Source organism: Acipenser ruthenus, chromosome 8 (genome assembly GCF_902713425.1).
Source record: "Acipenser ruthenus chromosome 8, fAciRut3.2 maternal haplotype, whole genome shotgun sequence".
NCBI classification, from domain to species: Eukaryota; Metazoa; Chordata; class Actinopteri; order Acipenseriformes; family Acipenseridae; genus Acipenser; species Acipenser ruthenus.
Window position 1 is genome coordinate 15,752,141 of NC_081196.1, and position 23,997 is coordinate 15,776,137.

The 23,997-nt window shown below is 39.1% G+C and overlaps 1 protein-coding gene across 27 annotated transcripts in view; it reads left to right on the plus strand.

Moving 5' to 3' along the window:
• Window positions 1-23,997, plus strand: part of LOC117972866 (neurobeachin-like) — a 355,091-nt gene that overhangs the window by 325,554 nt on the left and 5,540 nt on the right. For 9 of the 27 annotated variants that reach the window (XM_059028569.1, XM_059028570.1, XM_059028577.1 and 6 more), the window contains 10 exons: window positions 1,603-1,665; window positions 1,986-2,075; window positions 6,009-6,201; window positions 7,127-7,198; window positions 8,349-8,504; window positions 9,125-9,295; window positions 17,412-17,510; window positions 17,659-17,760; window positions 22,163-22,359; window positions 22,946-23,097. In XM_059028569.1, coding sequence (XP_058884552.1) covers window positions 1,603-1,665; window positions 1,986-2,075; window positions 6,009-6,201; window positions 7,127-7,198; window positions 8,349-8,504; window positions 9,125-9,295; window positions 17,412-17,510; window positions 17,659-17,760; window positions 22,163-22,359; window positions 22,946-23,097 — 1,295 coding nt within the window. The remainder of the gene's footprint in view (window positions 1-1,602; window positions 1,666-1,985; window positions 2,076-6,008; window positions 6,202-7,126; window positions 7,199-8,348; window positions 8,505-9,124; window positions 9,296-17,411; window positions 17,511-17,658; window positions 17,761-22,162; window positions 22,360-22,945; window positions 23,098-23,997) is intronic. The other 18 variants (XM_059028580.1, XM_059028581.1, XM_059028590.1 and 15 more) reach the window with 6 other exon arrangements.

The following is a 23,997-nucleotide window of genomic DNA, read 5'->3' on the forward strand; positions in this document are numbered from 1 at the left end:
AGCTCAAGGAAGCAAAATGAGTGGTAAGTCTATGTAAATCAGGCCAATGTCTTGATGATTACCACTATACCAAATCTGTTATTAATTTATTAATTCTTAGCAATCAACAGTTTTCCGAATGGTTGGACTGTTTGTTCATTTATATTTAAATGTTCTCCATTTTTCTTCGGTATGAGGCATGCATACTTTACATTCTTCGGTTTAGTTAGTCAGCACTATCTCGTACCCATCTGTGTTGGAGATTAAACCTGTCTGCTCAATTTGACTGAAATGCAGCAGGTAGCTGCATGACTGCATACGGCAGAGTTAAAGATTTCATTACAAACTGTCACCAGACTGGGGAAATGCCATGTGAAAGACATGCTTGTTCACCTTTAAGATGAAAGGTCCAAACAAAGTATAGCTAGAAACAACGATTGGCACGCAGTGTATTGTGATGAGTGCTTTGTTTTTATCCCAGATAGGCAGTTTTGCTGGGAGCATACTCAGCATATGGCTTATGCAATATGCATTTCTTATCAGCAATAAGCAAGGCCTAAAGTGTATTAAACTAATTAACTGGCTGTTAAATGTAGTAGATTTCTTTTTCAGATACAGGTATATTTTTGACAGTGTTTTAAAGATTAAAGTATTGATTTTTTGTTTTTTAAAATATTGACATGTTTTGACAGCTCAGAGAAACTAGATAGTACAGTACTTTCAATAAGCTTTTTGAATTCTAACCCTTTCTTTGTGACTGATGGAGATGTGGTACTATAGGTGCACCAGTTGGGGTGTATTATAGAGGTTATTCTGACTAAGTGTTTTTTTTTGTTGTTTTATTTTTATATATAAACAACTTGTTTAAAAAATAAGATTGTCAAATGATCCATTCCATGTGGCATCTCACACTTTTTGACCTGTTATTAAGAGTTTTTTTTTTTTTTTTTTAAACACAGATGTCACTCAGACCATGACTTCTTGCCACAAAACATAACCTAAAATAGCTCTAATGAGTATTCATAATTAAATGATGGATGATGTTACGAACTATTAGTGGCTAACAGATAATTGTTACCAAATGTGTCTGCTTATTTCCATAAACTCTTATCATTCACTAATAGATAGATAGATAGATAGATAGATAAATAGATAGATAGATAGATAGATAGATAGATAGATAGATAGATAGATAGATAGATACAGTATATTACAAACATTTTAAACTAACAGCAGTAAAATTATGATGGGATTGTCCAAGTACAGTGAGGTTGCAGTGTGTTAACAGTCAAACCCTCTTTAGCTGTCTTAGATGTCTTTGTTGAAGACACATTTTAAATGTAGGTTGACTTGTAGGATGGGAAACATTATCATTTTGGTTGCTACTTGTTAGCACCAAAAGATGCATGTGATGGAAAAGGTAAGGAATTTTGGGTAAACTTGCTATTGTGTTTTAACCAGACCTTACATTTCAGTGCTCTGACAATCCCTCCCATTGTTATTATTTTCAATTCCTTTTCAATACTGATTGTATTTGTTCATTTCTATACAGATTTATTTTCCATGGTGTATCATTTGTATTTTTTTCGTTTTAACCTTGTGTATTTTTTTTCTCCTTCAAAGATTCCAGAGCCTTATTTTATTAGAGAACCCCACACTTTCCTCCTTACATCCTCATTTATCAAGGTATTTGTATGCAATAAATCATAGAGAAACCTCAAAAGGATCTAACTGCATGTCACCACAGGTTAACATTTCCACTTCGAACCCCCAACAACTGGAAATGGGAATGGTTAACTGAAGCATGTTAATAGGAAAGGCTTGTCTCTTCAATACTAACACTCGGATGACTCCGCAACCAGAGAGAAGAGCACCCTGTGAATATTTAGTACATTTGCCCCCACTAAGTCATGGCTGAGTTAGGATTTGCTTGCATTGTCAAGTAACGCACTGACCCATCACTTTGATGCATATTGATTGTGACAATAGCTCTCCTTTCCCTGCAGGCCATGGAGGCACAAATACAGAATTTTGGACAGACGCCATCTCAGTTGCTTATCGAGCCACATCCGCCTCGGAGCTCTGCCATGCACCTGGTGAGAAACAATGTGCTTGGTGGGATTTGTGTTTGATAAAAAAAAACCCTGAGTTTTACAGCAGACTTGCACACAGAAGAAGCACTACTGTATTTTCAGATCCTATGAGATTATGTTAAGGTTAGCAGCATGCGACAACTGTGGATGTCTCAAAACAGGAACAATATCCTGAGGTGATATTCTGATGCGTGGTTTGGGTTTACATGATTACCTTTATCTCTTGCTCTTATTTCCCATGGTGTGTGGGTTTACATAGAGTGCTGGCCAAGTCTAAAGACTATAGGTTACTAGTTCCTTTTAGTAATTGTTTGTCAAGCCATGTACCCTAACCAACCTGTTCCAGAAACACTGAGCTTGATTTCACATTTGTTTAACCTGATAAAAACAACTGCCTGATTTTAACTGAAATTTAACATTTCCTAGTCAACTTGGTCTTTACCTGTGTTATATCATAGCATGTGTGCTCCCCATCAGTCTTACCAACTACAGTAATGTCCTTTTTTAGCCTCTTGAGTTTCTGAAATGACCAAAATGGAATGTGCAACTGTAGTTTCTACCCCTTCTGCTATGGTGAGTTAGTAAATGGAAAATCCCTATTTAGAAAAACAGAATAAAATGTCAGTTGCACAACATTGGTAATTTTTAAAACCCACCCAAGTTTAAAATTCAGCTCATTGGTTGAAAAAGGACATTAGTTAATAAGCCTGATAATATGATATTAATCAGGTAAAAAATGTAAATATAAATAAAGATGGTATGAAATGTCACTGTAAGATATAGTAGGCAGATATGCACAACATTCATATGTGCATATGGGGAACCCATTGTTCTAGAAGTCTTGTTTCCAGGCTTCAGTTGTAATCCTGAAACTGGTGACAGACTACAGTACTATAATTTATGTTTGTAGGTATGTTGCCTTATGCAATGAGAAGGGAGGGACTTTACCATGTCATTTTTTTTTTATTTGCATATATGTCTATTTTACTGCAAGGCATTTAACCAAACAGCAGGTTGTATAGTAATTTGGCCAGCTGCTTTGTTGTTGGTGTCACATAATGACTAATATATATTGATGTATTATAAGATAATTTGAGCATGTGACACACCCAACATTATACACAATCATATATTTGCATGCCAAATATATGATTATACAGATAACAAAAACCATGGGAAAAGAGATGCTGTTTAGAAAAAAAAACATTATTTGTTGTTTGTAAAAAAATATTTTAGCATGGCCAGCTCAAATCTAACAGTGTACAATGAAACTTCAACATGTAGGGAACATGGAAACAAAATGAACAAATTTGATCATAAATAAGGGAATTATGGCCATATATACAAAAGGGACCAAAAGCAACCCAAAAAAAGGATTCATTGAAAATGTGCAAAATAAATAAAAACCCATTCAAAGTATTCATCCCAGGCACCCTGATCATGTGGTACAAGATGGGGCTGTTCACTGTGGCTTGAATGGCCAGCAAGGTGGCGACCAGGGCAACATAACCCTAAACAGCTCTGGACTCATGCATCTGATCCACAAACACAAAACAAAAATATATATTTATTGGAAAACAGGTCGTTGTGTCTTCGATGTCGCCATTTCTCTTATTTTGTCAAGATTTTGTGTGAAAATGTTTGTTTACTGCACCGAGTCTATTATCAGCGCCGCATCAACATTCCAAAACACTTGCATTCAAGCCTATCTCCTAATATGGTCATCTACCGGAAATACACAAGTAGGATCTCGATTGAAAGCCCTGGATCTCCAAGCAGGGCTCTCTTGCGCAGTGCCTGAGTAACGGGATATTTAACATTGGGTGGACCCTAAAGAGCAGCCAAGGGTATTGAGGTTACACTCCACTTACAGCTTAACCAGCAGAGCTCATTTTAAACACTGGACACAGTGTGTAGTGTCCTGATGATTATGTCTCAAGCATTGTCAGCTTCAGATGTAGTGTTTCATTTGGCTATCACACCTATTGAGTGTGTAAAGGAAAACCTGGAATCCAAGGTTGTAACAGGGTCTTTAAAGAACGAAGGTTGCATAGCGGTTAGAAAAAAAAGAAAATGAAAGTAGATTAAACGGTCAGTCGAGAGCAATTGAAGTTTTGAGGAACTAGTGATTAAAATTAATGTATCCTATTAATGGTTCAAGTGTCTTTGGAAATAACGTGGATAAAAAAAAAACAAAACCAAAGCACATTTCAGGCATATGAAGATACATTAGTTTGAGTCCCAGAGAGGCTTTTTTTTCAGTAAATTGCAATTGATGGAGTTTGTGCTATAGCTTGGCTCTGAGTTCACTGTTCAGTTAATGCAACCTGAGATGTGAGAAAATGTGCTTGTTGATGAAAAATCAGAAAGTGAAAAATGGCTATGCCTGCCATGTTAGTCCCTATCACCCTGGGAGACTAGCAGGGGCCGCAGTTGCATTTTTAAACACACTCCCCAAGCCCTGGAGGTTAGACCATGATAGAACTTTAATACAGTATAATTGCTTGGCATTTTGCATATTTTTTTAAATGTTATCAGTTAATCCACATTCACAAAAGAAACTCTAGATCATCCATTTTTGCTTCTTATATTTTGTATTTTACTGTTGACCTACATAATTAATTAACAAACTACATAATGAATTAACATTATGATGTGCGTGAGACAGGTTCTCTACATGATATTGCATTGTAGATAAGTTAAAAAAGAAAAAAAAAAATCAAAGGGTGTATTGTATCCAGTGTAAACTCAAAAGAACATGTAAGGGACTAAAGAACCACACTTTACAGCCATCCAAGTGAAAAGCCAGTTAAAGCTGGTAATACCAGCATTGCTCACAACATGAACAGGCATGCAAAGGTCATGTACACAAAGATCCACCTGCTAGATAAAAATGGTGACCTATGGCTCCAATCTTTAGTCTGTTAAATTCCCTTTCATTCCTTATAAAACCCAGCTTTATTTGTACACATGGGTTTTTCTCATGAACAGTGACATTTCTATTAAAATTAACCTCTTGGTGAAGGAGATGAACGATCTGAGGAAATGCTAAAGACATCTTAAATAGACTGTTGTTTGCTATTCACCATGTTCTTATTGTATGTTAAATTATTCCATGTACTGTATTTGTTTGCTTAATTATGCTTAAAACAGGATTTTATCTAATTTATGTTAAACAAGGTTATTCTACCCGGATGTCACAGGATATAATTTTGCATTACTAGACTTATACATTTTTGTATTCAATTTAGCAACAGAAAGATGCAAAATAATCATTATGGCCCATTTATTAGTACCCACACCATTAATTTAAGCATCTAGGTGAAGCAAAGGTCACTTATAAAATTGACAAGGTCACAGTATCAATTCACAATGCCTTTTTTAGAGGGTATTAGTGCTACTAATCTGGTTATCTTATTATTTCTAGATTCTACGATTTTAGTGGAAGAATATAATAACTGAATTATTCCAGGCAATTGCATATATGTGATCCTTCTGTAATTCGGTTGGTTATAAGTGACGCACGTAAAGATGTTTTTGTGATTATTCTTTAATATACTGACAATTCTAAATGCTGTATTAATAATATGTAAGGCGCGTTTTTTCTGCTAATCATGTCATTTTTAAACCCTACTGATACCACTTACCTAACTCTACCTTGAACAAACCAGTTCCTCTTGGACCTTTACCAACCTACATGTACTGTCCTCCTATTTTAGTGCTTCAGCCCCTTGTTCTTCTGTTTTGTGGTGGTGGAGGGGATGCTGTTGAATTAGCAGTGTCTAGATAACAGCTGACCTGTCTCCCTGGGCATGCGGCCTTCCTTGTGTTTGTACCTCGTTTTACCTTGAACCTCCACACTAATCTCCTTTTCCATTCTGTCTTCCTCCTCTTCTTTTTTTGTTCTTCTCCTCCCTTCTCTCTTCTACTCAACAGTGTTTCCTTCCACAGAGCCCCCTCATGTTTAAGGATCAGATGCAGCAGGACGTGATCATGGTACTCAAATTCCCCTCCAACTCCCCCGTCACTCATGTGGCAGCAAACACGCTGCCCCACCTCACCGTCCCCGCAGTGGTGACGGTCACCTGCAGCAGGCTGTTTGCTGTCAATAGGTGGCACAACACAGTAGGTAGGTGGCACTGGCTAGAATCTGATAGCTCGACTTCAGGCTTAGCACTGGAGTTTGTTTATTTGACATCCCTCCTCTCACCCGTATCTACCTAACTACAAAAACAAAGTCTGTCACCAACTGCTCTTGAAGCTCCACTGGAAGTAGCTGTCTCTTTGTGCAGTTGATCAATCAGAACCCTTTATCTATGGGATTGTCTATTTCCAATAGCTCCAGTGTGTCCCCAAGCATCAAGAATCATCAGTTTCCCTTTACAATCACTGTAACTAATACACCATTAATCTGTGTTTTGTAGATGTAGGAGGCTTTTCAGTTGTATAACATTGTATGGTTTCCAGGTTCTAGTCAGACAAATTGTTTTGAGGGTATTCTTCCAATAGGCTCACTAAGGTGAGAATTTTAGGGAGTATTACCGTCAGCTTCATCTGAAACATTGGCCTGCAGTCTGGATCCCAATCTCGATCAATACAAGTAAATGAGACTTGTCTTAATCTCAATAATTATCAGTGATCAGAATCCCGATCAAATCCTTGGAGAATAGTTTAGAAAAATAAATGTAAAACTGTGTTTTCACATGGTACCAATCAGTTAAGTATGGAAAACATTACCCAAAGGTTAACGGTCAAGGTCAGCTGATCACAGCAGTTTTCATAAACAGCTTAATAAAGCCGCCAGATTTTCTTTGTCAATGGGGGGGATAAAAACCAATTATGTATCCAACTTGTGTTGTATGTGTTATTTTTTTCTTATAATTTACCTGTTTTGTTTTTAGTTAATTGTTTTCTTCTCTAGAATAGAAATATTTTCATTTTCTATGAAGCAATGTGGCTTTTTAATTCTAGAAGAGGTGAGCAAATAGTTAACTGTGTGCTGTGTGTGGAAAGTATGATCCCTCCTTGATGACATGTTGTGTGTCTGTGTGTAGGCCTCAGGGGAGCCCCAGGATACTCTCTGGAACAGGCCCATCACCTGCCCATTGAAATGGATCCATTAATTGGTGAGTCCAGTACTGAGGTATGAGAAGGGTTTTAGCTAGTCCCATTACAGCATTTGAGTTGATAATTCATCACTGACCGTGTACAAATCTTTACTGAATTTATGTGTAAGATTTTAATAAATAGAGCATGATTTTTGTGTTTTTTTTTAACTAATGGTTTATTTTTCTGCCTTTGAAATATGTTTATAACAAGCATCCTGGTTCAAAACCGACTAGTTCAGGTCAACCCACAAGTTAAAAACAGAATTAATTGTACAGTTTCCTTTTTGGGTCTAATTGGATATTTGGTTATTGTATTTGCACTGAGACAAAATAGAAACTAATTGAGACATGCCAACAGCTGTTATTGGGCAAGAAAGTGAAAAATGAATGTATATATTCTGCATTAAGTGTTACTACCACTTACCTTTGCAGTTTACTACATTTATATTGGTCAATGATAGGACACCCCTGAAGCTCGCCTAATAAATCGCTTGGCAGGTTGTTCAAGTGACACTAATTAGTTTAATTAGTTTTAGATGCCCTTTAACAATGGTTTAGGTACTGTATGCCATATACATTGTCAGAATCACTTTTTGTTAAAATAATTTCTCCCAGTAAATTGTATTTAATTATGTCAAATGGTAATAAAATATAAGCTGGAAATTAATGTTTATTTTACACAATTTAACTGTAATATATATAACTGTGGATATTGAACTTACAGCCAACTGCCTCTGCAGTTTATCAATTCTTCCTATTTAGAGACTATATTCATATAATACTTTTCTGTTCTGAATAGAAGCCAGTTGTTTAAAAATTCCAAAGCGCAGCAGCAGTAAAACCTTTACTTAATTCTCTACCAAAAACATTTAAAACATGTTTTTTTTTTCCCCCAGTGAATAAAGATAATAAATAATGACTCCAGTTTTATTTACTTAATTACAGGAATAAAGAATTCCATTTGAGTATACAGAATCTATGTATGTAGCAGGCTGCTAATGCTTTATGAATATAGCCTTTATTCCCATCAATGGAAAACATCAATGTTTGAGTATATTTGTACTCAGCGCAAATGCAGGATTCAATTAGATCGGTACAATGAAGCTTAGTAATTTAGTAATTTATTTCACGGTAATTGCTTACCTAACAGTGTGTGTTTGTTTCATAGCCAATAACTCGGGTATGAACAAGAGACAAATCACAGACTTGGTGGACCAGAGCATCCAGATCAACACTCACTGTTTTGTGGTGACTGCTGATAACCGCTACATCCTAGTCTGTGGCTTCTGGGACAAGAGCTTTAGAGTTTACTCCACAGAAACAGGTACTGTATCAATAGGGTTTTGGAGTCATTTTTCAAACAATAATAGCTTAAGGCAGCCCACTTGACTTGAGGAAGAAATCTATCTATAGCAAGGTGAATGCTGCTGTGATTTATATTGGGACATGGATGCTTAAAACTGTAAAGCACTTGTTGAAGAATGTAAAGATATTATCCCTAGGCTCCTTACCCTCTCCAATCCTAAGCATCATCTACCCACTCTCATCCCCCTGTATTAGCCCCTGTGCTTTTTGTTAATGTGTATGTACTCTGTGCTGTACTACATATTCAATTTACAATTACGCTCCATATTTGCATGGCGTAACAGAGAAAATAAACACATGTTTCCGCTGTTTAGTTTCTTATAGTTGTACCTCTGAATGTATAGTTTAGAGTTTAAAAGTATGGATAAAATATAAATAATAAACAACAAATCCGAAAATAATGAGTATAGCAGGTTAGCTCAAGAACATTTCAGATATGCGTTAATTATATAGGATGCTGAAAATGTTGTCACATAAATGTTATGTTACTATTACACTGGTAATATTAGAAATAATGCTTTCCCCAATACATAAATGGTAGTACAGTTTTTTACACAGTGTTTGCCTTTTCTCCTGCAGGGAAACTGACTCAAATAGTATTCGGTCACTGGGATGTAGTGACGTGTCTGGCTCGGTCCGAGTCCTATATTGGGGGCGACTGCTACATAGTGTCGGGGTCCCGGGACGCCACGCTGCTGCTGTGGTACTGGAGCGGACGACACCACATCATCGGAGACAATCCGAATAACAGTGAGTGGGCAAAACGCAAAGAATATCTACAGCCTATACATACTGGTAATATGTAGTGTATAATGCATGGATTATGCATGGTTATTTTGCCAGCATTCTAAAGCAAATGCAGCTCAAGCTTGTATTCTCAGTGTTGCATAACAGTAAGGTAGAAATACTGTCCACAGCTAACTGGCAGGTTCTTGTTTCTGCTGTATTTCAATAAATATACGATCACTAAAGAAACACGTAAAGAAACATATTACTGAACTATGTCAGGGATTCAGTAAAAAGGCAAGTGCTGTTAGTGCCCTCATTCAGTTTATTTTCTATTGATGGATTTATTTACACATACGGTAAGTGTAGACGTCAAATCACAAATCTTGATCATTATTATTTGTGTTCCTATACATTTGGTTGCTTCTGGTGTACCTTAGACATCCCAAGTAACACCACAGTTAAGTGCTGTTACTGTAAAACAATCCATATGAAATAAAATCTTGCAAAAACTTTGAATGTCACATAGCTATAGATCCAGCTTCAAGGCTGATTTCCACTGTTATAGTAAACAAAGGTAAGTGAAACAGATGTTTGACCAGCTTTTAACTTGGTTTTGTACTGGTTGCCAAACTCCCTCTGCAAACATGTTCCCCTACAGCCCCCAATGTGATTGTCATTTCCCTCTTTATTATACTGGATATTTGTACCTGATCATCTCAGAATGATCCTGCATTTCTGACAAAATATCCATAAACTTTATTTGTTTTGTTTATTTGATTTTACTGCAAGCTGAGCAGGTTATGAATATAGTATGACCTGTCATAACTGTTTTAATTGGTTCCAGGGGACCAGCAGATATGTAAAAATGTTGCATCTCAGAGGGAGTCGTTACACTACATTGTAATTTATATTAACGTTGGGGAATTATAAATGAACAATGTCTGGTACATCAGTGTGTCCAAAACACCAAAGTACGGTATTGTACTGCATTATACTATACAAAAAAAGAATCAATTAAAAGTATTGCAAAACAAAGCACTGTAATACAGTGTTTGTCAATTTACAAAATTGCTTTCCAAAAACAGTTCTTACCGTGCTTTCATAGTCTATGCCAAAGCAGCTGTGTGTGTGCAGAGGGCTCCCGAGTGGCGCATCCAGTAAAGGCACTCCACGTGGAGTGCAGGATGCGCTCTATAGTCTGGACGTCGCGAGTTCGAGTCCAGGCTATTCCACGGCCGACCGTGGACGGGAGCTCCCAGGGGGCGGTGCACAATTGGCCGAGCGTCGCCCGGGGGAAGGGAGGGTTAGGTCGGCCAGGGTGTCCTTGGCTCACCGCGCACCAGCGACCCCTGTAGTCTGGCCGGGCGCCTGCGGGCTTGCCTGTAAGCTGCCTGAGAGCTGCGTTGTCCTCCGTCGCTGTAGCTCTTGGGTGGCTGCATGGTGAGTCCGCAGAGTGAAAAAAAGCGGTCGGCTGACGGCACACGCTTCGGAGGACAGCGTGTGTTTGTCTTCGCCCTCCCGAGCTGAGCTTAAAAAATAATTGGCCATTCTAAATTGGGAGAAAATAATAAAAATAATTGGCAACGACTAAATTTAAAAAAAAAAAAAACAGGAAGAAAGTGCGCACACAATTACAGACTGGCTTTGGAGGTTGGCGAAAACAATCTTGTTTCAGCTTTTTAACGGTACAGTAATCCCTTGACTGGGCAGTTACGTGAAGTGACAGCATGTAAGCAGTTAAACTGAATTCCCAACGCAGTCTTTTTTAATGTGGTTTTCCTTTTTTTTTTATCTGGACCTGAATCCATTCTGTCCTGCTAAGAGCTGAATTTACTGTTTTAGACCCATAATAAACGTGCATTAATCGGTTTCCATCAGTACCGTTCAGTTGGTAACAGCCTGTGTAAATGACACATGCCAGAGATCTATCAGTTAATAGAGGGTATCGTATCTTACAGGATTTGATATGACAGGTTCTACTGTGTCTTGATAAAAAAAGGTATAGTACCCGAAATGCAGGGTAAAGGAAAGTAGTGCATCAATTTAGGCAGAAACAAACAAACTGCTAGACTTGCTGTTCAATCCAGCTAGTATTCTAAAAGTGTGCAATTCTGAGAAGAAAAAAGGTGGTGGGGAGGAGGGTCTATGTGTCAGATATTACAAGTAAACCCGTTTAGTTGCAAGAATTTTATAATTAACTTTGAAGCCGCTAAGACAGTTAATTAAGAATTTCAGCTTGGTTGCACCCAATTAGCAAAGGGGAGATTCACTCTCGTTAGCAGTTGTGCAAAACAGAATCCCTTGATTTTCCCATAGATACAGTCTATCACCTAGTTCAGGGAGACAAAGGATCCAAATATGCCACACAATGAAAGAAAGCAGGGAAGTAGCCTAATGGACAGTTGGCTTTCTTTCTATTACTGAGTAAATCTCTGGAGCTGCAGGTTAGGTGAGCTGGTGTCTTGATCAGCTGCATCTAGTCTAAGTTGAGCATTGCTAGTTGCTAACCACTAAGAAGTATAAAGTTAATCTAGTCTGTCTTTAAAAATGTCACTGAGCAAGCCTAGAATTTCTGATTTAAGCGGTTTCCACGCCTCATAGCTTGAGAGCCATACATATTAATTTAAGATACTTTGTGAAATTCATACCACCCATTTTGTGCTAGAATATGGGTGTGATAGGTTCTTCTAAATTGCAACATCTGTTTCAGAGAAAACGTTTTTGGAAGGGAGCAATACTGTATTTTGCAAATCCAGCACACTCTAGTGGCCATTTATTGCAGCTTTTATATAAATCTACAGATATTTCTGAATGATATCATCCTTATATATTTGCTGAACACAGTTAACAGATTTCAGTCTGTGTGTGTGTGTATATATTATTATTATTATTATTATTATTATTATTATTATTATTATTATTATTATTATTATTAATAATTTATTTATTTATTTATTTATTTATTTATTTATTTATTTATTTATTTATTTATTTATTTTTATTTTTTTTAATGCATTTTACTAAGCATAGTTACTATTTAGACATTTCAACAGACTCCTTAAGCTTAGGTATTAGCGACAATCAGTTACCAAATACAGTAACTAATTGCATGATATCACAATATCATATACTGGTCAGATCTAAACAGAAGTAATTGTGCTCAATAGCAAATTATTCCAAGACTGTTATAAGGGCAGCTGTTTCCATTTACATGTAACTAAAGTTTTTGTTTAGAGTATACAATCTATCATAGAGGCTAAAAAAGAGCAATTCAAAGCAAATACGTGGTTAAAAGCTTTAACTGAGTAGATTATTCCAGTAGATTATTAAAAGTATGATGTATTTAAACCGAAGTGATGCTAGACAGATTGATCAGAAAGGTAATTTTTTTTTTTATTAATTTCTTTCCTAAGCCATTAATATTGGCTCAGAATCTTTAAATGAAAGGATAAGGTAGACATGATTGCATGAGTTGAGTCGTGCATACAGTAGGTAGATCTTTTTCAATAATTTATTACCGTTGATCCATGTTTTTGTGTTCACCAAAAAATGAATGGCTGTTAATGCAGAAGGCTTGCCCTTAACCAAAGCAATTCCCCTTCCACTAACTCTTCTTCGCATGTTAAAAAATGATTTGCACAGTCTAATTGTGGGAGAGGGGCCCCCTGGGGCCCGGACTGATTGAATCTTTTGTCAGGTAGGTGAGCTGGTCTTGGCTGCCAATCCCCAGGAGGGCCTCGGTGCAATATATTCTATTCAGCACAGCGACTGGTGTTCTTTAAAGGTATCAGTGCTATTCAGGAGCTGTCTCCGGAGCCTGTAACTTCATTGATTGGGGACTTCACCTGACGTCTCTCGTTACTCAGCCTCCAGCAGGATGCAAGCCTGGGCCTGAGGGATCTCAGAGGTCTCTCTTCCACTGGGCTGTTCTTAATGTCCTCTTTAAGCAGTATGCCTGTTCAAGCCTACGCCATGAACAAGCAATCCTTTGGGATATCAACATATGCAGTGCTAGACATGAATAGTGCCTCAATTAACATTTACCTTCAAAATATAGTTTCTCATTTCCCATTCAAAAAAAGGTGGACCCTTTTGTATTCACTGTGTCAAACTCTGTATAGTGAATCCAATAACTGACTTGATATTACTTCACTTTGTCATACTTGTTTAGATGTTTCAGATTGCATTTGCCTATAATCCGATAAACTCATTTTTATACAATTTTTTTTTAAAATTTAAGGTACTGTGTGATTATTATCTGATTTTTAATACAGTTCAAATCATTTTCCTACTTATCCCTTAAAGATCACGGTGCAATCTGGCTGAAATATAGTATCTATAACCTGTTTGCCTTCACTTTCTTAAACAGTACAGAAAACATGTGTACACTTTTGTCTAAATCTAAATAATGAAATCCTGCACTCTGTAGTCTAATAGATGTCTTAACATGTGAGTGAGTGCGGCCTTTTAACATTTGAAAATACGTTCAACAAGAGTAGCAACCGAATTAGCATTACATCACCACTTGGGAGCAGAAAGAAGTGACACCGCATATGACATACAGAGTATGCACAGCAAGGGTCCCACTTTACAAAGCTTGACATCTTTAATGAAAATGTTTAAATTTGGGTGGTTGAATGTCCAGGTGCATTTCCCTGCATGTAATCTTTCAACCCTTACTGCATTCATCATGAGACAGTGAAGAAATAATCCATTTGGTTTTGACTGATTCCTGACATGTCCCTGACAGTTGCCTGGTTCTGCTGTGGACGTATATTACACAGTGTCCATACAGCATCCCACCCACTTCTAGCACAACAATATTGGCACAGTTTTTGTTTCTGTGTAAAAAAAAATATATCTACAATTCACATCTTGCATTTCACTTGGCATGTGGCTCTTCTGTGTGTCTATCCTAAGGTGTCACAAAGCTTATATAGCAGTTCTGTTTTCTTCTTTGTTATCTGAAAAGCATTCATGAACCCAGTTTAAATCCCCAAAGCAATGCACAACATCTCTGTAATTGCCTCATTAGGTCTGTGTAACAAGTGAAATATGAGGTTTCAAAATATTGAACAAAAAAATAAATCCATTTAAAAAATACTCCTGTGGTTTATATAAAGGGCATTTAAACAGTGTGGTGAATTTATTAAAAGACTGGATTTATACGAATCCCCTTTAATTCTTGGAAGGCATTTCCGCCATTTTCATAGTGACTGTATTTTAGTTTGATATTCTTTCAGGGTTTTATTGATGTTGTGAGAATTGTTATAAATATTTTAGCCATTAGTCTGACGATGAGTCAGTTTGTTAACAATATGTTAGCAGTGTTTCACTATTATTTGCAGCTAGTATAAATAAGGATTTCATATCGAGCTGCAGTGTGCTTCTGTTTTTGGAGGATTCTACCTTGGCCCGCTTCCCTTTTACAAACAGACAAATATACAAGACTGTTGTTGTCGCAGTGTTTCATAAGTAATAAGTAATGCACTTGTATTTTTAAACAAGGATGGTTTGAGACAGGTTAAAATATGAAAATAGTTGAGTTCCCTTTAGAACAGCACAGGAAATGGAACGCTAAGCAGTTGTTTCAGCCAAATTCAGGTATTGAGCTCCAAATCCTCGACAAGCAGGAAATCTTTTTTTTCCCCTGAAAGAAAAAAATGGGGCTGCAAATTTTGTGCTGTCGCAAATACTTAAAAAAAAAAAAAACGCTGAAGTAGTTTAGATTCATTAAAGGTTGGACTCAATCAAAAAATACAATGATACGTGTCATTTCTCTTTCCTAAGGTGACATTCAACAACACTTTCCAGTGGGGTGGTCACTCTGTACTGTATCTCTATTCCATTTGAAGCTTGTGAAATGTTAAGACAGGGGAGTGTTTGGGCCATGTCCTGTCTCTGAAAGCATGATTGAGTAGTACAATAGAACAAGGATGACGCGTGTCAGAAAGCAGCACTGTGTTTTTGATTGAATCCGCAGCTCAATAATGTTTCCGCAGACTGGTCCAAAACTACCAAAAAGCCCTGACATGGGGAGCCCAAAGCCATTATGGAAGCTTATAATGGAAGGGCCCACCTGAAAGTGAGGTAAAACTATACGAAAGTCAAAAAAGTAATATAAATGTATGTATATACAGTACTGTGCAAAAGTTTTAGGCAGGTGTGAAAAAATGCTGTAAAGTAAGAATGCTTTCAAAAATAGACATGTTAATAGTTTATATTTATCAATTAACAAAATGCAAAGTGAGTGAACAGAAGAAAAATCTACATCAAATCAATATTTGGTGTGACCACCCTTTGCCTTCAAAACAGCATCAATTCTTCTAGGTACACTTGCACACAGTTTTTGAAGGAACTCGGCAGGTAGGTTGGCCCAAAGATCTTGGAGAACTAACCACAGTTCTTCTGTGGATTTAGGCAGCCTGAGTTGCTTCTCTCTCTTCATGTAATCCCAGACAGACTCGATGATGTTGAGATCAGGGCTCTGTGGGGGCCATACCATCACTTCCAGGACTCCTTGTTCTTCTTTACGCTGAAGATAGTTCTTAATGACTTTCGCTGTATGTTTGGGGTCGTTGTCATGCTGCAGAATAAATTTGGGGCCAATCAGATGCCTCCCTGATGGTATTGCATGATGGATAAGTATCTGCCTGTACTTCTCAACATTGAGGAGACCATTAATTCTGACCAAATCCCCAACTCCATTTGCAGAAATGCAGCCCCAAACTTGCAAGGAACCTCCACCATGCTTCACTGTTGCCTGCAGACACTCATTCGTGTACCGCTCTCCAGCCCTTCGGCGAACAAACTGCCTTCTGCTACAGCCAAATATTTCAAATTTTGACTCATCAGTCCAGAGCACCTGCTGCCATTTTTCTGCACCCCAGTTCCTGTGTTTTCGTGCATAGAGTCGCTTGGCCTTGTTTCCACGTTGGAGGTATGGCTTTTTGGCCGCAAGTCTTCCATGAAGGCCACTTCTGACCAGACTTCTCTGGACAGTAGATGGGTGTACCAGGGTCCCACTGTTTTCTGCCAATTCTGAGCTGATGGCACTGCTGGACATCTTCCGATTGCGAAGGGAAGTAAGCATGATGTGTCTTTCATCTGCTGCAGTAAGTTTCCTTGGCCGACCACTGCGTCTACGGTCCTCAACGTTGCCCGTTTCTTTGTGCTTCTTCAAAAGAGCTTGGACAGCACATCTGGAAACCCCTGTCTGCCTTGAAATTTCTGCCTGGGAGAGACCTTGCTGATGCAGTATAACTACCTTGTGTCTTGTTGCTGTGCTCAGTCTTGCCATGGTGTATGACTTTTGACAGTAAACTGTCTTCAGCAACCTCACCTTGGCAGCTGAGTTTGGCTGTTCCTCACCCAGTTTTATTCCTCCTACACAGCTGTTTCTGTTTCAGTTAATGATTGTGTTTCAACCTACATATTGAATTGATGATCATTAGCACCTGTTTGGTATAATTGTTTAATCATACACCTGACTATATGCCTACAAAATCCCTGACTTTGTGCAAGTGTACCTAGAAGAATTGATGCTGTTTTGAAGGCAAAGGGTGGTCACACCAAATATGGATTTGATTTAGATTTTTCTTCTGTTCACTCACTTTGCATTTAGTTCATTGATAAATATAATCTATTAACATGTCTATGTTTGAAAGCATTCTTACTTTACAGCATTTTTTCACACCTACCTAAAACTTTTGCACAGTACTGTATATATATGCATATATGCAAACCTGCTTATACTGACCACTCAATGGGCTGTACAAGTGTCTTTGAATTAACCCAAGGAATGTGTTACTTGGATGTTCACCAAAGTGGTTACTTTACAGAGGTGATCCTATTACAATGGTGGTCTTCAAGACAGGTTTGATTGTACAGATCATGTAACATGGGGGATTATACTGCAGAGACAGACAGCGATCCCTTCAGTACAGGTGGTTCTTCTTATCCCTGAGCTCTAAAGGTTGTTTTACAGTATATCAATTTTTTGACTTTTTTAGTTTTTAATTTTTTGTGGGAGGTAGCTTTGGACCAATTAGGAAACAGAACCCGTGTCCGTAGAGGTATATAAGAAAACGTTTAACCCTCGATGTACCCCCTCATCGGCGACTTTTGACGTTGCCAGGTAGCAACTTTTGCCATCCAACGCATCGACCCAGTTTTGACGCCACTGCCAGGCAGCCCAGAAAGATGACTTCTGACAGCCCTTATCTGTTCCGCCACTGTGAGTAGCTGTTATTTCTAGGGGAAAAGGCACTTTTTTTGTTACTGTTGCAGCACTTTGTAAAGGGGAAAGGGCTTTTCCTCTGCCCCTCGGGTGGGTTTTATTGACTGCTTTAATCCTAAACTACTTCTCCTGCTTTGTGTTGCAGGTGACTACCCGGCACCGAGAGCCGTCCTGACTGGTCACGATCATGAGGTGGTCTGTGTGTCTGTCTGCGCAGAGCTGGGCCTGGTCATCAGCGGAGCCAAAGGTCAGGAGAGTTTCTCCCCAGAGCTTGTGATCCTGTAGCAGTATTGTCATGCTGCTTGAATGGGTGCTGCTTTTATTCCCCAGAGTTCAGTTGTAATTTCAACGTGTCACTCTCTTGAAGAAAAGGGCACCTTTTTAATTTTCTCCCAGTCTGACCTCAACAGCTGTTCCACTTCAGAAGCATTCAGTCTTTATAAAAACAAATCATATTATTACACTATGTAACACAATTTTTGTTCCTGGGTAGTAAGTGTTATTTCCTAATTGCTAATGCCTCAAAAGTATAGAAAATGGCTATTATTCCTCAGAAACTTTGCTTTTGTGACCAGGACAGTGATATTTTGAAATGTACCTACTTCCAATGAGAAAACAGGCGAATTTGTGTCTCTTTGTTCACATAAAGTCAGAAAAAAACAACATATGAATCCAAATTAACATGTATTTATACTAAAGTAATACAAAAATGACTACAAAAGATTTAGAAGTGAGTAGTTTTTCAAGATTTACGATTATACTGTAAATCACTTTCACGAATCAGCCCCCAAATGTAGTCTCCCATCATGTTCTCGTTATACTGTCCTTGGTAGCGGCGTTCAAAGTCCAGTATATCCTGGTGGAAGCGCTCGCCTTGTTCCTCCGAGTACGCTCCCATGTTCTCCTTGAATTTATCAAGATGAGCATCAAGGATATGGACTTTGAGGGACATCCTACAGCCCATTGTGCCGTAGTTCTTCACCAGAGTCTCAACCAGCTCCACATAGTTTTCGGCCTTGTGATTGCCCAGGAAGCCCCGAACCACTGCGACAAAGCTGTTCCAAGCCGCTTTCTCCTTACTAGTGAGCTTCTTGGGGAATTCATTGCACTCCAGGATCTTCTTTATCTGTGGTCCGACGAAGACACCGGCTTTGACCTTTACCTCAGACAGCTTAGGGAAGAAGTCTTGAAGGTACTTGAAGGCTGCCGACTCCTTATCTAGAGTTCTGACAAATTGTTTCATAAGGCCCAATTTGATGTACAGTGGTGGCATCAGCACCTTCCGGGGGTCCACCAGTGGCTCCCACTTGACGTTGTTCCTCCCCATAGAGAACTCGGTCCGCTGTGGCCAGTCCCGCCTGTGGTAGTGCGCCTTGTTGTCCCTGCTGTCCCAAAGGCAAAGATAGGAGGGAAACTTGGTAAAACCGCCTTGGAGACCCATCAGGAATGCCACCATTTTGAAGTCTCCTATGACCTCCCAGCCGTACTCATCATACTTCAAGGCGTCCAGCAAAGTCTTGATGCTGTTGTAATCCTCTTTGAGGTCCACCGAGTGAGCCAGGGGAAGAGACGGGTACTTGTTACCATTATGGAGCAGCACGGCTTTGAGGCTCCTGGATGAGCTGACAATGAAGAGGCGCCACTCATTCTGGTTACAGGCGATTCCGATTGCCTCGAACAGACTGGTCACATTGTGGCAGAAGCAGAGCCCATCTTTACGGGTGAAGAAGCTGGAAAAAGGTTGGTGACGCTTCCTCTGATCTGCGACTTGCACACTTTCATCCAACAAGTTCCACTGCTTGAGCCTAGACGTCAAAAGCTCGGCATTGGACTTGGTGAGACCACGATCTCTAATCAAGTCGTTGAGGTCTTTTTGGTTGGGATAGTATGGGTTTCTGTCCTCAGCTCCACCTCTGAAATTGTACTCTGGATCTACAACGTCTTCCTCGCTCTCTGACTTGCTGCTCTCTTCTAAAGAAGGCTGCTCTCTCTCCGGAGGAGTGGGTACGGGGAGCTCATGGCAGTGTGGCACCGGGGCGATGGATGAAGGAAGGTCCGGATACGTGATAGCAGGTGCATTCTTGCCAGTCCGACGTTTGGAAGGGTCCACCATGCAGAAGTAGCAGTTGCTTGAGTGGTCAGTGGGTTCCCGCCAAATTCTTCGGATAGTGAACTTCATGGCTCTCTTTTCCCCTCTGTACCATCCTACAAAAATACATTTATTTCACCCATGACTAATGTGTAAGAGATTCTCGCAACATTTTTCATATATGATATATTTTTTCAATAACATTGAAAATTGTAAAACATTTTAAAATTAAAAACGTTTACAATTTTAAAAATTTTAACAAATTTTATAACATAAAATTCCGAGCAACAATTGTCCATCTTACCTTCCAGAGTTTTTTTGCAGTGCTCGCAGGTGAAATGAGGTGCCCAGGGTTTGTCTTGATCCCCGACAGGCATGCCGAAATATGCCTTGTAGGCCTCACACATCTTAGCAGATGCTTCCACGGAGTACTTTTTCGCTCTTTTCTTGATAAATTGGCCGCAGACATAGCAAAATGCGTCTGCCGGATGCTTGCAGCCTCTTGATGCCATCTCAGAAAAATGCAGATATGTATCCACTTAGGCAGCTGGAACTAAACTGAACTAGTGGGCTTAAGGCCCCTGTATTTATACTACTATTTATATTACTGGAAAGTTCTAGAAAGTTACTCCAAGTTTACTCAGCACTGAATCTATCTGGAATGTTCTGGAAAATAGGTAAATTTCAAAATATCACTGTCCTGGTCACAAAAGCAAAGTTTGTGGGGAATAATAGCCATTTTCTATACTTTTGAGGCATAAGAAATAACACTTACTACCCACGAACCAAAAAAAAAAAAAAAATGTGTTACACAGTGTTATCATTGCCAAATAAAATAAATGCTTCATTAAAAGGGAAATCATTTACAGCAATATACGGTATACAAAAATTGGATCATGTCCTGTCAAAGGCACTATTCTTTTCAAAGCCCCACACCAATTTTGATCCAGTTCTTTCAAATGTGTTTATCACATTCTTGTCAGACTGATAACCTCTCTTCTCAGTTTTGGCCAAAATCAATTTTATGGCCCAGGGGTGGTGACAAGAGAAGGCCACCTGAAAGGACACCCATCAAGGCTGTTATCCCATCAATAAATAATGATGAAAACAGCAAGCATTACACAGCAGGCACTGCAATGCATGGCTGTGAAACCAGTTCAAAATAAGTGCTAGTACCACCCACATGATTTGTTATTGACATGTTTGTGTGTTTCCCTGCTATGTGGTGGTACTTTGAATGTAGGGCCCCACACAAACTCCATTACTGCTACTTAGAGACAAAACTGTAGATTGTTGGGGAACTTTGGAATGGGGACACCTCATATATAAAAATACTGTGCAATACTGCCCAAAAAGCTACCTTTTCCTTTAGAAATATTGTGCTTATGTCCCGTACTTCACATTTCCCCTTATATTCTACTATACTATACTATACTAACAATCCTAAAAACCCATCTTTGCAATATATAACACCCCCATGTATAAAACTGAATAACTTAATTTAAAAGTCTGTAGTTATAAGCTCATTCCTGAGGTGATTTATTATTATTATTATTATTATTATTATTTATTTCTTAGCAGACGCCCTTATCCAGGGCGACTTACAATCGTAAGCAAAAACATTTCAAGCGTTACAATACAAGTAATACAATAAGAGCAAGAAATACAATAACTTTTGTTCAAGTAAAGTACAAGTTTGACAAACCACAATTCAATAATACAGCAGGTAATAGTGATAGTTACATCAGGATATGATTAAATAGTGATAGTTACATCAGGATGTGATTAAATACAAAGTACTACAGGTTAAAAACTTGGCAGATTACAGTATTCTGAAGTACAGGATTAAATGCAGTAAAATAGGGGCTGATAAGAGCAAAATAAAGCACATTTACATGAAGGGTGATAGTGTCCCAGGATACAAACAGAGGAGTTCTACAGGTGCTCTTTGAAGAGGTGAGTCTTAAGGAGGCGCCGGAATGTGGTCAGGGACTGGGCAGTCCTGACATCTGTAGGAAGGTCATTCCACCACTGCGGAGCAAGGGTGGAGAAGGAGCGGGCTTTGGAGGCAGGGGAGCGTAGAGGTGGTAGAGCTAGTCTTCTAGTGCAGGCGGAGCGGAGAGGTCGAGTGGGGGTGTAGGGAGAGATGAGGGTCTGGAGGTAGCTGGGTGCAGACTGGTCAAGGCATCTGTAGGCTAGTACAAGAGTCTTGAACTGGATGCGAGCGGTGATCGGGAGCCAGTGGAGCGAGCGGAGTAGTGGAGTAGCGTGGGCGAAGCGAGGCAGAGAGAACACCAGGCGAGCAGCGGAGTTCTGGATGAGCTGGAGCGGACGGGTGGCGGACGCAGGGAGGCCAGCCAGGAGGGAGTTGCAGTAGTCTAGGCGGGAGAGTACCAGGGCCTGGACCAGGAGCTGGGTAGCATAGTTGGTGAGGAAGGGTCGGATTCTTCGGATGTTTTATAAGATTTATAAGCAACCGCATGTATATAAATGTGAGGCATCTCGCCAATGTCCATGTTCTACAGGGCTAAGAAAAGTGTTGCCTCTTTGTCATTCACAGAGGGGCCATGCTTGGTGCACACCATTACGGGAGACCTCCTCAGAGCCTTGGAGGGACCAGAGAACTGCCTCTGCCCACGTCTCATCTCAGTGTCCAGCGAGGGCCACTGTATCATCTGCTATGAACGGGGAAGGTTCTGCAATTTCAGCATCAATGGAAAACTCTTGGCGCAGATGGAGATCAATGATTCCACCAGGGTAGGTGCCTCTCATTGGCCCCAGACAGTGTAGATGAGTGACTGTATTATGTACTAAATAAAATGTTCATTAACCCTCTGAAAAAAGAGCCAGGTCCTACGGATTATTAATTAATGCATTAAGGGACCACAAATGCACAACTTTAAAACCTTTAGTCCCATTTACAAATGTAGGCTGCTTTTAAAGTGGAGAAGCATTATAATACAGATGAAGTGTGCAAGTTATCAGATTATTCTAATAATCATTTTGACATCTCTTGACTTCTGTAGGTTACAAAGTTCTAGTGTAGCAGGATATTTTCAGAAATAAGACTCAGAGTCAAGGAAAGCTGCAGTTCAAGCATGTATGTGCACTTTTTAGCAAAGAACAAAATACACAAACAAATAAACAGGCACAATGGCCAAAATAAAAGGTTAAACAAAACAATAATATGTACTATAGCGTGGGCATGTGGCCACTCCCCATTGCATACTAATAGGACAGGACAGTGCATTTTTACTGTGAGAACCATAAACTTAACCCTAAAGCATTATTTTCCTGTTGTGGTCAAGCTTTAAAACGTGCTTTGGGTGTGTTCTGTTGTCAGGCCATACTCCTAAGCAGTGATGGACAGAACCTGGTTACAGGAGGTGACAATGGAGTGGTGGAGGTGTGGCAAGCCTGTGACTTCAAACAACTATATATATACCCTGGCTGTGACGCTGGCATCAGGGCAATGGACTTATCACATGATCAAAGGTAAGTCCTTCAATAACTGTTGCCTGGCTCGTCAATACATGAACACTCAAAAACACTTCCAACATCTTGTAGATCCTATTCCCAGACATGCCTAAGGTATTCTTTTTTATTTATATATATATAGTTGGTTGCCCAATGTGCTACTACTGCTAATTTGTTGGGAAAGCAGTGTATTTTGAATTACTGGAAACAATATGTGTATTGCTTATGTGTGTTCATTTGTAGAATTTGGCTGATACATGACCCTATTTTAATGTGATGGTTAGGGTAGATGAAGAGGCATTCACTCATCAAGACATTGAAAATAAGTTATCATTAGTGTTACACCTAGAAAGAAGCATGAATCCCTTCTTTGACTGTGCTCTGTAAAGAAGTGTGGCTTGCTATTGTATCTTTCTCACACAAATTGCACAGTAGTTAAAGTGAATATGCAAGTATAATGCAGCACTTAATTAGATCTGTAAGCCATCACTGTTCACTTCCTACCCCACTGAACTTTAGACCCTGTTGTTTCCCCTTATAGAATGTGTAATTCCATGCAAACAGTACAGAAGCCATTTGTTTCTTTTCTCCACTGTCAGTCCCTGATTGACCACGGAAATGGTGACGTTCTGACACTGGCAAAAGCTGATACTCTAAATCTCTTCAACCACTATAACAGTCAGTCTGTGGTTTACAAATAAAATGCAGTTTCATCCCAGATGAGAGGTGCATTATTTTTCTATTTATCAAAAAAAAAAAGTGTATATACACAAATACAAGAAGCTTTCGAGTGAAGATGGGAGAAAGCATTAACTATAGAATTATGGGTAATGTGACTTTCACTCAATTTGATTGGCTCTTGTAATGCTGGAATTTGCATATCATAATGACCTACCTCTCTCTCTCTCTCTCTCTCTC